The following is a 13,962-nucleotide window of genomic DNA, read 5'->3' as shown; positions in this document are numbered from 1 at the left end:
GCCGTCCTGGTTTTTCATGTTACGAAGTTTCTGAGAAAGCTGTTTGGCTGCGCTCGGGTGGATGACAATGAGTAATTACTCCTTAATTAAAGCTTCACTTGTCACACACCTGAGCGCAGGTGTGGGCGCGCCACTCAGAAGTGGACTAAATATCTTTCCTCTGACATGAAGCATACCCAGTGTGTAAGTGGAGGCACAAGAATGCCTTAGTTCCCCGCTTTAGTTCCTGACTGCGTGGACTTCTCTTATATATATATATATATATATATATATATATATATATATATATATATATATATATATATATATATATATATATATATATATATTTTACTCAAGCGATACAAGATATCCGTGAAACATAATTATGTCTGGACGAAGATTTTGGCTTCACGATCTAGATGATGCCAAGTCGCACGTGCGAGCGGCAAAACTATAAGAAACAGATATTGCAAACTGTGACATATGAACGAAAAAAAATCGAAGTCCTAACTACTATTTCTGACAGTAAATTCAAAGTATATGTGTGTTGCTACGCTTCCCGGAACTGTTTTCATAAGTGCCATAAGCACCGGACACAGAAGTGAATGAAGAAAACTCGTGCGAGAGAGCATAAAAAAATCATAAGCCTGTCAAATTTTACAGAGAATTTATTTGAACAAACGTAATGCAAACATAGGGCAAACATACACGTCAATACAAATCATTCGCCAAGATGGTCTGTGCAGAATACAAGGATGCTACATGGTGAGTTCGATAATGCGGGAATGCAATTAATAGCTAAATTTTCACCTGCCATTGTCCACCACGGTTCGGTCCACCAAAGCAAATGGAGATCCCGACATTATCCGGTTATTACCAGATAATCCTCAGAAATGGTCGCGTTTTGTAATAGTAAGTGTTGCTTTCAAATAATGTCAGTGAAAAAGTACTAATTGTGAACAGTCTTTTTTTTTATTTATTTACTAGCTCCAATAACGATATTGTCAAGGTACAAGTTTGTGAATCTGTGAATGCTTCCAGCCCGGCGCCAAGGATTGCCGCTGCTGGACCACTAGCGCCATCTGACGCAGCCAACGCGCACGGAACGTTTGCTTAAATCGCGTTAATGGCCCCAAATGGTCACTTGTCCAAAAAGTCGGCGTATATTCAGGTTATTTCGCTTGAACGACCATTTTTACCTTTTGCGTATCGCACTCGTCAACAACTTCCTATGTCGCCAAAACGCTATGAGCTATGATTATTATAGTAACTCGGCCACTTCAATCCATTAACCAGAAGTGAACAGAAGTGCATCCTGTATTGATTACATCTTAGCACGACACGTCGCCGCTACTCGGAAGAGCACACGCGTGATTAGAACCAAGTTTCCTCACAATCTGCACTTCGTTTCTGCAAACTGAACATGGGCCAGCTCGCATGCATTAATTCCTGCAGTGGAATAACCTAGGCGTAGCACGGATCAGACCGCCAATATTTCCTCAAAGTTCGAAAATACAAGGAAGTCATTTTGCATGTTACTGGTGTTTATGTCTGCCGTAGGGAACACTTCGAACTTCGTGTTTTTATTTAAATGTTAGATTTTTTTTTTAATTTTATGCGTTATATTTATAAATATCAGCTTATGATTCAACGCCAACTTATTTAGGTGTGCTACGGTACGCGGCAAACCAGTGCAAGAACTTCCTTCAATAAAGAAAGAAAATATATTTTCTAACACCTACCAAAATTATCTATTTTTCTGCTCACCAGAAAAGTTAACATCAAAAGAAAGACGTGCGGATCGGCGTCCCAAATATTCGCAAGCAGCACTATACAGAAAATTTTCTATACTCGGAGTTTTTACTGTGTTTTCAATTCTATCTTTTCCGACATTTCATGTTATCTTCAGTAAATTCACTGCAATGAGCTTTTCATGAAATGCATAATGTTTAATATTTATGTGCGCTGAAGACCGTACAAACAGCTGCATTTAAAATCTTATTAGCTAGTGAAAACGCTTTGTTTAAAACTATTTTCCGACACTAGAAAAAAGAAATCGACCGTTTTACGCGATAACCAATACCTCGTTTTCTCGAAAAGCCGCCGGTGCCGTAGACGTCCGTCGGGAAAATTCCTGATTGGTTGACGTCATGACGTCGCAACGACACGCGCGCGGAAATTTGAAACTGTTTTCTTAGTTGCCTGCTTAGACACCACGCAAATACCAATCAATACATACAATGCTCCAGCATCACATAGTACGCGATTATATTAAAATTTCCTCAAGTATGCTAGGCAATGCCCAGAAGGCTACCCTGCATGTGGGGAGGGGAACAAAAGCAGAAAAAGGAAAGAGCGCCACGAGAAGGAGTCTGTAGCATGTCTAGTGATCAATAGTTAAAGAGCATACAGTTGAAGTCTCGAGCTCAACCCCGAGTCCTTTAAAAACTTAAATAGCACTTTCACTGATTTTCTTCCCTGCCTTTCTATTTCATTTCCTCTCTCTCTCCTCAAGTGTGCCAGGTCCTCAAGAATTATTACCCACTCAGGGGGTTGGTTTTGCACCCGAAATATTTATCTAATAAACGAAACACTTTCAACGAAACTATCCTGTGCTGAACGCACACTGACATCTGCATATGTGCCCATTCTCGAACGTCTTCCACAGACTGTTTGCAGTTCCAAGACCATAAACATATCATACGGCATAACCTCCCAACAGAAATTGGCCAACCGTCAGTGAAAGACTGTGCAGAGCTCGGCAGCCGGTATTCTCGGCCAGCCAATGTAGGCCTAAATGTGGGCCCTTATTGGCTGCCAGCAAATGTACAGAATCAGTCAATACCCAACACTTGGCTGTCAATCATGGCCCAAAAGTAGGGCCGTGGTTTGCTGCCCACGAGGTTGGCCAAGTACTTTGAGCCAGCCACATATCGGCAAATGGTAAATAATTAGTCGGCACCCAATTCTCGGCAGCCAATCATGGCCAGAATATCTAGCAAACCGCGATTTTCAGAATCCCTGACTCTTTCAGATTTTTTCCGATTATTTCAGTTCAAATTCCCTGCCGAGTGAAGAGACTAAAAAGACAAATAATTCACAACAAAAAGTTATTTATTAATCATATTCTGCAATTTACATTAGCGGTCATTAGTATTTAAAAGCGCATTGATGCCAGCCTCAGAGCACGCCGATCGCTTTTGTGGTGGCATATATACAGAATGGCAATGCCTGCTTGGTAAACAATGCCTTTACCAAATCACTTTTTTTCTCAAGACACTGCTACAAAACACTGGGAACCCTAATTAATGAAGCAATTTTAAGTAGTTTATTTAAGGAAAGAGAATGCAACTGTTCAGTATGCTTTAAATCCTAGGAATACTTGCAATTCTATCAGAATTTAGACCATATTCAGCTTATGACACTTCAGCATGAAACTAAATACAGGTAGCACACAACCAAGAAGAGTTCAAGAAAGAAAAGCAAAATTAAAAATATTAAAACTAAGGGTGTACTAATATTTAGATTTTCTAACACAAATCGAATACAAATATAGGAAAGAAATGGCATTGAATATTGAATCAAATATCAAATATCTGACCAGTGAAAAAGAAAAAGAATTAAAATATAGAAAACATTCATCGCCTTGTTTCTTTCACAATTCACATGGTATTTGGACATAAAATTAAACTACAATTGCGCAGAAGTGTATACCGTACTGAAAAATCCAGAATAACTTTTATACATTATTTCATATACTGGTTCTGTGCCCAGGAAGGACTTGCATAAACCACTCGGAGCTGTTATATCACTGCTGAATACAGTGAACTCTCCTTAATTTGGCCTTCAAGGAGCAAAATGCCTAGACCTGAAGAAACTGTTCAAAGCAATTTCCATCACAGTAATTTTATCTGGTGAACACCTACATGATACAAGGCAGTACACTTATAACAATATTGAGAAAAACCTTAAAATCCAATCATTATAGCAGATTATCGTTAGATCTGGAACGGCGAAGAAAAAAGAGGAAAAACAAAAAAAAAGCGCACACCAACACATTTTCCCATGAATATAGGCTTGCCTACTTACTAGCGATGAGTAACTGAACAACGCTAATCATCGTAAAGAGCACTAAACAGCTATAAAATAACTTAAGCACAATTAATAAAATTGGAAATTTGCGCTCGCCGGAGCAGCAGCTGAAGCTTGACAATCACTGTGAGCATTCCTTCCAGTAGCACGTGCACTGGCGGCAGTCCTTTATGCGTGCATGAAACCGACTATCGACTGTATGAACTGCAGGAGATCCTAAACCTTGATGATTGTTTAAATCGTAGAATGCGAATGCCCGTATTTTTTCACGAGACTTCCAACCTTGAAACCCTGCCATAAATCCCGATGAATCTGCTGTTTCATCTCGAGAGCTATTGCACCGTCAATGTGGTCAGCGCCATCTTCCATGGACTGATGGTGATGGTCACATACCCTTTGTATTAGGTGGGTCATGAGGCGTACCGCATTACCAAGCCAATCGGCGATGGCAATGACGATACGGTCACAACCTTTGAGCGGCCGTATTGTATGATGATAGTGTTCATTTCGTGATCACACGCAATGGCGCTCGCGGACTTCTCCACAACAGTCCGTTTTCGCCACATGTGTCGAGTTTTCATTTCATTTTTATTAAACATTCAGACAAATATTCGTGGTAAACATCTACCGGACGGCGATAACGCTATCATTGTATCTGATGTACCGCCAACAACTGATCATTATATCTGGTTTATTTTTACATTGGGCCAATGGGAAAACTGATAAATCCCAAGAATTTGATCGTTATGCCTGCTATCTTTACAAGTTGACTGCACTATAGGTGTCTGCATTTGAGATGACACCGAAGCGAGAACAACATTTTTTTCCTGGTTTCATGATTTTGTAAAGTATCTGCTTTGCGTACTTTGCACACACTGTCAGGAAGGCCCTCTTCACAAAATGACCCCAATGTGTTTTGAGCATGCTTCCCTCTACTGCCCACGACGTGAAGCGTGCAGTGCGGAGCAATTTTCATTGCATTCGGTATTTAAAGGGCCACTGTCCAGGGAAGGCCCTTTTAGGCAAAGGAGCCCAGTGTTTCAATCAGGTACCGGAGATAGTCTGTGCAAATTCTACAGCGACACGCGCGCCGCAAAGCATCGAAAATACAATTCAAAGCTCTCTCATGCTCTCCTTTGAGAAGCCAGCTTCACCGCTTCCTGCGCTGGCCCGACGGCCCCCCGATAATTACGTACATATCGGGAACGACGTCCATTGGTCCGTCTCGCTGACTGACGGGAGAATAATGGGTGTCTACCGCTCGCAGCGCGCTTTTCCCTCGCCACGTCCAGACTGAATCCAGCGGCGCGCGCTCCCTCGACCGCTTTTTTTTTTTTCGCGCTCGCGGAGAGCCACGCCCCACTTCCCGCCAAACGCGGAGGAGGAAGGGGAATTTGTATTGCGGAGGCTAGACGACCTCGGGCAGGAGAGTGAAAAACTTTTGCGAGGGAACGGAAGGAGAGAGGCAGGATAGAATCGGGTGATTGCGGTGGCTGTAACTGCGTTATTAGTTACTCTTTTCAAAAACATTTTGCGGCCTTGCGTTCCAGGGGCGAAGTCTCACAGTCACCGGGGAAGAAAATATTTTCGACCGGATATCACTTTTTCGAATACAAATACGAATTGAACAAAAAACATAATCGATTCATATCTGAAATCTCGAATAATTGCATACTCCTAATTAAAATTATACATACATCCTACTCAGGCTTACCTCAAATTAATCTCCACTGCATGAGTAAATCAGTGGCAAAATATTTGTGTTTAGTAACTACATTACTGACTCAGATGAAGTTTTGTTGAATTTAAGAAAGGAAGTGAATACTATCTAGCAACTGATAAGAATTATTTAAAGACTGGGCTCAAATGTTATTCAATAATGCTAAGAAATGTAAAAAGTGTGCACACTGAGACGTTACACCTTTGACCTACATACAAGATAATGACATCGATGGTTTAACATGAAGCCTGTGACTGCCACTGACCAAAGGCACATTGCAGCTATAATAACTAATAATAATTGGTTGTTATTATGCAACTATTTCTGCCAATTTCAATTTGTGCTCATAGTCCCTTAAATGTACTAGTTACTTATCACAATTCACAGACCTCTTGAGTCTTGAAAGCATTCCTTTCCTGTACAGAGCCAGTTGAAGAAGTTGCAGCGAAAATGCTCTGGCTGAGCACAGAACCGAAAAGAGTCATCAAACCAATATCTGTCCACGCGGGCAAATGAAAACAGCATATTACACAGAGTAACGGTCACAGCAGCAGCTGTGAGGCCAAGGAAATCAGAGAAGAGAGTAATCCCAGCAACCCATTGTGCCATGGCCTCAGCTTGCCTGCCCAGAGAAACTGCCACGGTAGCCAGCTGATGGCATTGATCAGGTCAGCAATGTTTCGCATGACGCCCAACAAGTGTCCCAGCTGCTCCCTGGCGACGAGATCACACTCTTCCCTGGAAGAATCGAATGCGCACGCTCGTTTCATTTCCTTTTACATTAAATGACGTAAGCAATGTAGGTCATAGATCTTCCAGGCCACATTTGTTTATGGGTTGTGTATTCAGAGAGTCAAAACCCATCTCAAGTTAAAAGTTTCAAAGCAATCCACGTGGTCTGAAAACTTGTGACTAAGGCCAAATCGCCATGAAAGCTCTAATACTCTTGCACGCCCAGAGTGAGTGAAGACTTTTCTCACTTTAGAGAAAAAACGATATTTAACAAGGCAACATTAATGCCTAAATTGGGTTTCTGCATCCCTTAATCCCTACATAAATTATACATTAAAAACTGTTTGCAGTATGGCACATGTGCTCACAGAAAAAAGAAGGAAGAACTTTAATGAGAAACAAAACTCACATTGCCGCTTTAGGTTTAAGATTTAGGTACAAACAAAAATTAACTAAACCATCAGAGGAAGAGAATAAGTATATCATAGTTATTTTCTTACCACAGAAAAAAATCACATAAGCCCATACATAATTAAACTTACCTACTAAATTACTGCACATGAAAATAATATAAATATTACATTAAAGGCCTGTTACTGCCAACTGGATGGTCATTATTTTTTACAGTGATGAAGCGAAATAAAAGCACATAACACACCACAGTCAAAGTAAGTAGAAGAGGAAGGAGATGGCTACAGGGTATATGAAAAAGCACTGAACAAGGGTAGATGGGGGGGAAGCCTCAGTTCGGATGTCGAGCCAACGTTTCAGAGCCAATGTTTCAACAAGTGGATTTGTCTTCGTCTGGGCCAGACGAAGGCAAGTCCACTTGTTAAAATGTTGGCTAGACCTGCGAACTGAGGCTTCCTCCCTCTACCCTTGTTCAGTGCTCCTTCATATAGAAAAAGCAGGCACTTCAAATCTGGCACCGTAGACACTGGGCACATCATGACCTGATGTCACTTGTAGTTATCTAGTTTAGAAAGTGAGTTGTACTTATCTAGTTGTATAAGTAGAAGAGCTTTGCAACAAATTGTGTCTGCAGAGCCTATGAGTTTGTTCCTAAACACTTTTTTCTTGCGAAACCAAATACTACTCCAGACTTCGGCCCGTCACGTAGTCTGTGGCCGCAGTTACGAATGACCTTGAACAGCCGCGAAGAAAACAAAGACAAGAAGAAAAAGAAGAACGCTTGGTCACCCGCAGCCAATGCTTTCGCTCTATATTCAGTTCAGCAGTGTTGAACTCTTCTAATTTTTTTTTCCTATTTCAAACTCACTATTTTTTCGAATTTTTGAAAGTGTTCACTGAAACGCCCGGTGTGTGTGTGCATGTGCACATGTGTGTGAATTGCTCTTATGTTGTTCCTTTGTGTGATACATGATTTTCTTTCATGATTTCCGTAAAAGCTTGTAGTTCCTATTATATCAAATCGCTTGTAAAAATGTCAGCTAAAAAACAGACCTCTCCCACCACTGCTAGGAAGAAAGCTCCAAACGGAATTCCAGTTTTTTCTTCGTTTCAGCATGGCTGGCAGTTGAAACCATTTGGGTTCAACTGGAGAGTCATTAGATTGTACCGGGTGATCAGTTATATCGAAGTGGAAGCCTTTACTTATTGAGTCGAAATGCCTGAGCACAATGGGTGGCGAAATGCAACTGGTCTTTGGACAACTGGTCTCAGTAAAAAAATTGCAATCGAGCTCATTATTTTACTGGATTGATAATTTATTTTTGTTAACATTTGGTCATAACAGTAAGTAGTTGAACATGCTATGCACCAACAATGTGCGCAGCTTCAAATAAGCCCATTTGAAGTAAGCCACCAAAAAACAAAAATTAGTGTATGATGCATTTATTGCACATATATTAATCCATCCAAGGGACATTTGAGACCAATATAAACAAGTTTGGACATTGATAACATACTAAAGTGAGCATAAAATCTTCTTCTTCTGCATAATTCATAACAATCACTTGAGTTCATTAGAGAAGAGCACCGTGCATTGACTTTGACAACTCAAAGATGAATATATTAGAACAAGATGATTATAGGGGTTTCTTAGGCACAGTGTCAAGACTCAACTCCGACTACTTCGAGCAGAAAGAAACTTCTTACATAACACAGATTCTTGTCAGTTTTTTATGCATTAGTGGCTAGCTGTTAAAAAGTAGCTGCACCATGGATACTTTTCTTCTCCTTTACATAAACTATGCTTTCCACACTTTGTACTTCCTTTTTGCAAAGCTTGAATCACTGGTTTATTAACATTTGACAAAATTAAAATAGGATAAAAAATTTGCAAGTATGCCAGTTCCAAGTTGAAGTGCAAAAAGATACCTTATTAAGCAGGCACACAAATCGGGCTATTGCATTACTCTAACAGGCAAGTAATGTAATCAATAAATTCCTTTACTACCAACCTTGTACTATCCCCTTTCAGGCTTGACAGCTTTACTCGTTTCCATTGCAGGAGGTTAATGGTGCGAAGTGACCTGCAGTAAATACACAACAAAAAGATAGCAACAGGGCAAGAATGAAGGTTATTTGGTTTTCCACTGAGCAAGAAATTCTACGCACTTCATCAGTCTAGCCACTCCATAATGTCTTACTTCCAAAACCAACTTGCTATATGGCTTCCCGGAGAAAGGTGGCATCTAAACTTATTAAAACAAATCTGCTTCAGCAGGTAACGCAGCATGTAAGTGCAAGATTTATGAATGTGACAGTAGCTTTGAAGGACCTGCACATGTGAAATGAAAAATGAAAAAATGTGGGAAAAATTACACTACAATTAAAAACTCCCACTTCTGTCATAAATACTCTGTGCAAAAGGACAACTGATCACAGAGCAAAAAAGAAAATCGGCCCGTCACATTTTTTTTTTTTTTTCAGTTGTCATGGAATCACTAAACATGCACTGATAAAAGAGCCTAGCTAAGCTTTACGCACATTAGAGTGAAATTTAATTGCAAATTAATTCAACAGTTTATACCTCATTTACTGGAGTCTTAGTAGACAGTACTGTAAATTAGTCCTACACTGTTTTACACTGCACCCAGAGTTACCGTGAAAGACACCTGAGGCATACAGGAAAGCATATTCCCAGTGCACTAGGTGTCTGTCCTTGTCCCAGCTGTGCAATATGTAAAAAAAGTACTCTTTAAACTGACGCACACATAGCTAGAACCTTTCACAAACAATGGAAGTAACAGGGACTGTGGCTTCTCGACTAGAATGTAGCTATGAAAGTTTTGACATGGCCACGGAGGCTCTTCAGTCTGCTTTTCACCTGCACCTGAGTAGTTCAATTAAATCTTTGGTGCTCATTTTTTTTTTCCTGTACACTAAACATATAATAGTTGGCAAACAGTTAGTGTAAAGCATGGTTATCTCATGGCCACAAGTAATTTGCGAGAAACATGGCAAAGTGAACAAGAAAACCTAGTCAAAAGAGAGAACAAGGTCAACTGGAGACGAATTTACAGGAGCAATCTGGAAAGGGCCTCCCTACTTAGTAAAAGCAACTGGTTAAGTGTCATCCTGGAGCGGAGGACAGTGCAGAGGAATTAAACTTCACTTACATCAACTGATTATTGCATTCTCATAATGAGAAGACTACTTCTATTAAAACTTAACTGTGCATTCGTCAGTTGAAAAACAAGAAAAAAAAAATGAAACGCTGCCAACACAAGCAAACTGTAATAATGCCAGGCATTTTTATCTCTGTGGATCTCAAAGCATTTGGACTACACTTCCATCCACTTTAAACCAGTGACTGCAGAATACCAAATGCACTCAACACTACCGTCATCATGAGTTTGAACTGAGCAGCGGGAGAAAATATTGCATCTTCAGCCCTGTGTTTCTTAGAAATAAATATCCTTTACAAGTGAGAAAGCGTCAACAGTCAGAAAAGGCCAAACAACTGACTTTTAAATAACAACACAAAAACAGATTGCATTATCCACAGAATGAGCTTAATGCAGTGCACAGCTAATGGCTCCTGCGGAGCATTCATAACTTGATCATGAAGTCAACAACCAAGCACAAAATGCATGAAGCCCGATTGTGGCTCGGTGAATAGCACACTACCTTCAGAAGTGGCAAAGCTGGGTATAATTAATATCAGTGCCTCCTTAACAAAAAGGAATGGGAGAGCATGCAGGACCTAGGCACAACAAGCGCTCGTGGTGTTTGCCTGAGGGTGAGGAGGGTGGGTGGGCCAAAGAGACGAGGCACAGACTTTCAGAGGTGGCTCAGCCAAGCAGAGGGACTTGTGTATTTGGTGCGCGAACCTTAGCCCTCCCAAGATAAGGCAGCACTGTACGGAAACTTAGAAATGTGTGCTATGCAATTTTTTCCTGTTCAGAGCATGTGGAACTGATGCCATGTGTGTTTTTTTTTCTTGTTGCGGTGCAAAGTCCAGAAAAGGGGTGCTTGCTTTCAACATTATGCTCTATTTTTCTTCACTGAATTCTGTGGAATGCCTGAGCTAAGCAAAGGTGCGAGATTCGGCCATTCGCAAAAAGGTGAATTTGGCGGGAATGTGACGGAATGGACGCGCATGAGCACGAGTGTTCACCGCAGTTGTATAGGTCATTGAGGTGTGGCAACCTGCAAAGGTCGGTTGGAGATTTTTGAGAAGCAGCCAAACAAGCTGGCTTTGCGTGCCTCCGGAAGGGGTCTACAGTCTTAGTGTTTTGAAGACAGGCTTTCAGAAATTGTGCATGTAGAAAGCACCAAAGCAACATGAAAGTCGCAGTTAATACGGGGAGCCTGAAGTGTCTCTGCAACTGTTACTGTGAACCAGTTTTATACACAGTATAATAAACAACTTCTCTAAGAAATCCCAGGAGTGCCTCACGTGCGAAATACCTTCATTCACACTGCCTTCTAACCCTGCACCTCAACATCTCATCCACCATCATTCAAGGAAGAAAAGAATGTGATTGCAGAATTCAGGAACCATAAGCTTTGACAGAATAAATACTTTGATTGTAGTTGTCAGTGGGCAATTAGAATGAAAAAAACAAAACAAACTTGGTTATGAGAAAACGTCACGACTTATACTAAAGATGAATTGCATACTCACAATGCAGACTGCCAGCAATCACATAACGAAGTGCAATACCACGTCACTCCATGCTACTTTAAAGGAAAATGCAGATGCGTGAGCATGTCCAGTGCTCTCTTCAAGTCAACTGATAGACATATGTACACAGTGAATGAACAAACAATTACAGAGATACCATTTTGAGTGAATGCATGCCCTCTTTTAAAAGAAAGCAAGGAATTTTTTTCTTACTCATTCAATCTCTTCCTCTGACATACCTGGCAATGCCGCAGTACAAGGAGATGGCCCACAAGACTGTGCCAGCAGTCTCCCATCGGCCACCGTCAAGTGAGATAATTTTTTTGTTGCATAGCCAGGATATGTGCTCGATAGGATAAAAGGCCTGGTCGGCAATGTTCTTGAGGACTCCCAACATCTGGAGTGTAGAGTCACTTTCCTGCAACATGATGAAAAAACAATTAGCGTAGTACCTCAAAGTGGTTGACAATGCATGCTACTTTACACTGTACCAAGTAATGGAGAAACTTTGAGAAAAACAATGTACGCTGCAGATGGTATCAAATGACCTGGAATAAGGTACTCGGGCAGGAGACATGGAGGTCCCTATGCCAGAAGCAGGCACCAGAAAAATGTCATACTGTACCAAGAGCATCACAGGAGTGCAACAACAAATGCTAGAAGCTGTGTGAGAGGAACGGAAGGCTTCAAGATGAATGTAGCGTTCCACCAAGAGTCATAGGCACTCAGACCATTTCTCCTACGTCATGATGGACATCCTGACTGATGAGGTGACGGAATTGAGAGAAGCAGTGAAGAAACTGTCCTGCAGTCCTTGACATATATGCTTCCATCAGTGTTAAGTCATTTTGATCACCGAAAAATGAATGAAAAATGAAAGGCTTTCGAAGTGTTTTTATTTGATTATGATTGCATTCTAGTGTTTCCCCAATGTGTCTTGTGCTTGACTGTTGATTTGGTGTTAGTGTACTATTTTATGCGTTTTCCGACTCTCGACTCTTCCTTTCTTTATAATGTCTGTACATAACAATCGTGTAGGTTATTTTGTTAACCGTGCAGTGTATGCAAAGCAGAATGTGTATGTTATTGTGAACTGAAGTGTTTAAAATATGCTTGATTTTGTACTCCTCGATGTAGACGCGCCCCTGCTGTCATAACTTGTAGGGGTAGCCACCTCGTCAAGCTGCCACTTTTGTTTGTCTTTCTTTTTTTTTTATTGTCACCATGAAAGCTTCCACGAACGGTAGCTTTTTGTGGCTGCTCCTTCCTTGCACACAAGGAAAATAAAATGAATTTGAATTTGAAACTGGCCAAGTGGAGGACAGCGAGCAGGTAGCAATGCATGACCAGGAAAAAGAACTAGATGGGGACCTAAAACTCCAGAACACCGAAGCGGTAAACAAGTGGAGTCAGCGGCAAGGAAGACGAACAGTACCTATAATATTTAAGCAAAGAGGCTGAAATTGCTTGACATATACACTCAACGAGAAGAGCCAATTCAAGCAAACCTTAACTTCTCAAGTTAAATTAACACTGATAAAACGGTACCTTACAATTTCGAGCAACAAGCGCCGGAATAGTACACACTTGCGCTTCCGCTTGAGTTTCGGTATTTAAGCTGCTACGACATTCTTTTTTTTTTTCTTTTTTTGCATTTTATTCTGTAGCTCGCTGCCATTTGATTTCCCAGTTATTCCCAAATTTTCAGGTGACTGCACAGGACAGCCAAAGTTACTCCTGAAACGATGTTTCTTCTGTTGATTCAGCACACAGAAGTGCACTGTTAGCTAGGACCTCGAAGTTATATTACACTTACTGAAACCGTACATACACAGTTTCGTGCGATTTAACGCAAAACGTGGAGCGGGGAAGCAATTGGAACGCCCACTTACGTGCTTTCCAAGACCGTAGGATAAACTGTACTGCAACATTGGCCAGTCATCGAGAAGCCTGCACACAACACGGCAGTGGCTGAACTCCGAGCTCGCAACTCGCAACTTTCGCGATAAATTTCCTTTCGTGAGGCCGCTGCTTAAGAGGCAAGCGTAGCCCAAAGTCCGAATGACTACGTCCCGTCCTCCATGGGTTTGAAGCATTTCTTCGAGGCTCTTCATAGCCACCAACTAATAAACCGAAACACAAAACTTTTTTCACGGCACGTGCATACTGCATGTAAACAAGTGCGAACGGTGCGAACATATGTAGGCGCATGGATACAAAACAAAATAAAAAAGCGAATTAGACCACAGCTTCTGTTACTATTTCAATACTAGATACAGCTATATTTGAAAAATATATATATATATATAAATAATAGCCCTCTATGTGGGCCAAGCTACAG

General features: G+C 41.0%; 1 protein-coding gene across 1 annotated transcript; it reads right to left on the bottom strand.

The window, feature by feature from the left end:
- Nucleotides 1-678: 678 nt before the first annotated feature.
- On the bottom strand, nt 679-13,840 carry LOC146185214 (peroxisomal membrane protein 11C-like). The gene is made up of 4 exons (XM_084606191.1): nt 13,514-13,840; nt 11,861-12,039; nt 8,950-9,021; nt 679-6,532 (listed from the first exon to the last, which is right to left on the bottom strand). The coding sequence occupies exons 1-4, from the start codon at nt 13,733-13,735 to the stop codon at nt 6,337-6,339; spliced, it is 669 nt and encodes a 222-aa protein (XP_084462317.1). The 5' UTR covers nt 13,736-13,840; the 3' UTR covers nt 679-6,336.
- Between the last annotated feature and the right edge of the window lie 122 nt (nt 13,841-13,962).

Source organism: Amblyomma maculatum, chromosome 6, assembly GCF_055883805.1.
Source record: "Amblyomma maculatum isolate TAMU_Amacu chromosome 6, ASM5588380v1, whole genome shotgun sequence".
NCBI lineage: Eukaryota > Metazoa > Arthropoda > Arachnida > Ixodida > Ixodidae > Amblyomma > Amblyomma maculatum.
The sequence above is the reverse complement of the archived record's forward strand: the minus strand, read 5'-3'. Positions and strand labels throughout refer to the sequence as shown.

What these genes read in the sequence shown, in the direction of transcription:
- LOC146185214 (XM_084606191.1), bottom strand. Translation starts at nt 13,735, where the DNA reads ATGAAGAGCCTCGAAGAAATGCTTCAAACCCATGGAGGACGGGACGTA. An exon ending in CCTACGGTCTTGGAAAGCAC is followed by an intron (nt 12,040 to 13,513) that starts GTAAGTGGGCGT and finishes ATCATGTTGCAG; the next exon opens with GAAAGTGACTCTACACTCCA. An exon ending in CTGAAAGGGGATAGTACAAG is followed by an intron (nt 6,533 to 8,949) that starts GTTGGTAGTAAA and finishes CGATTCTTCCAG; the next exon opens with GGAAGAGTGTGATCTCGTCG.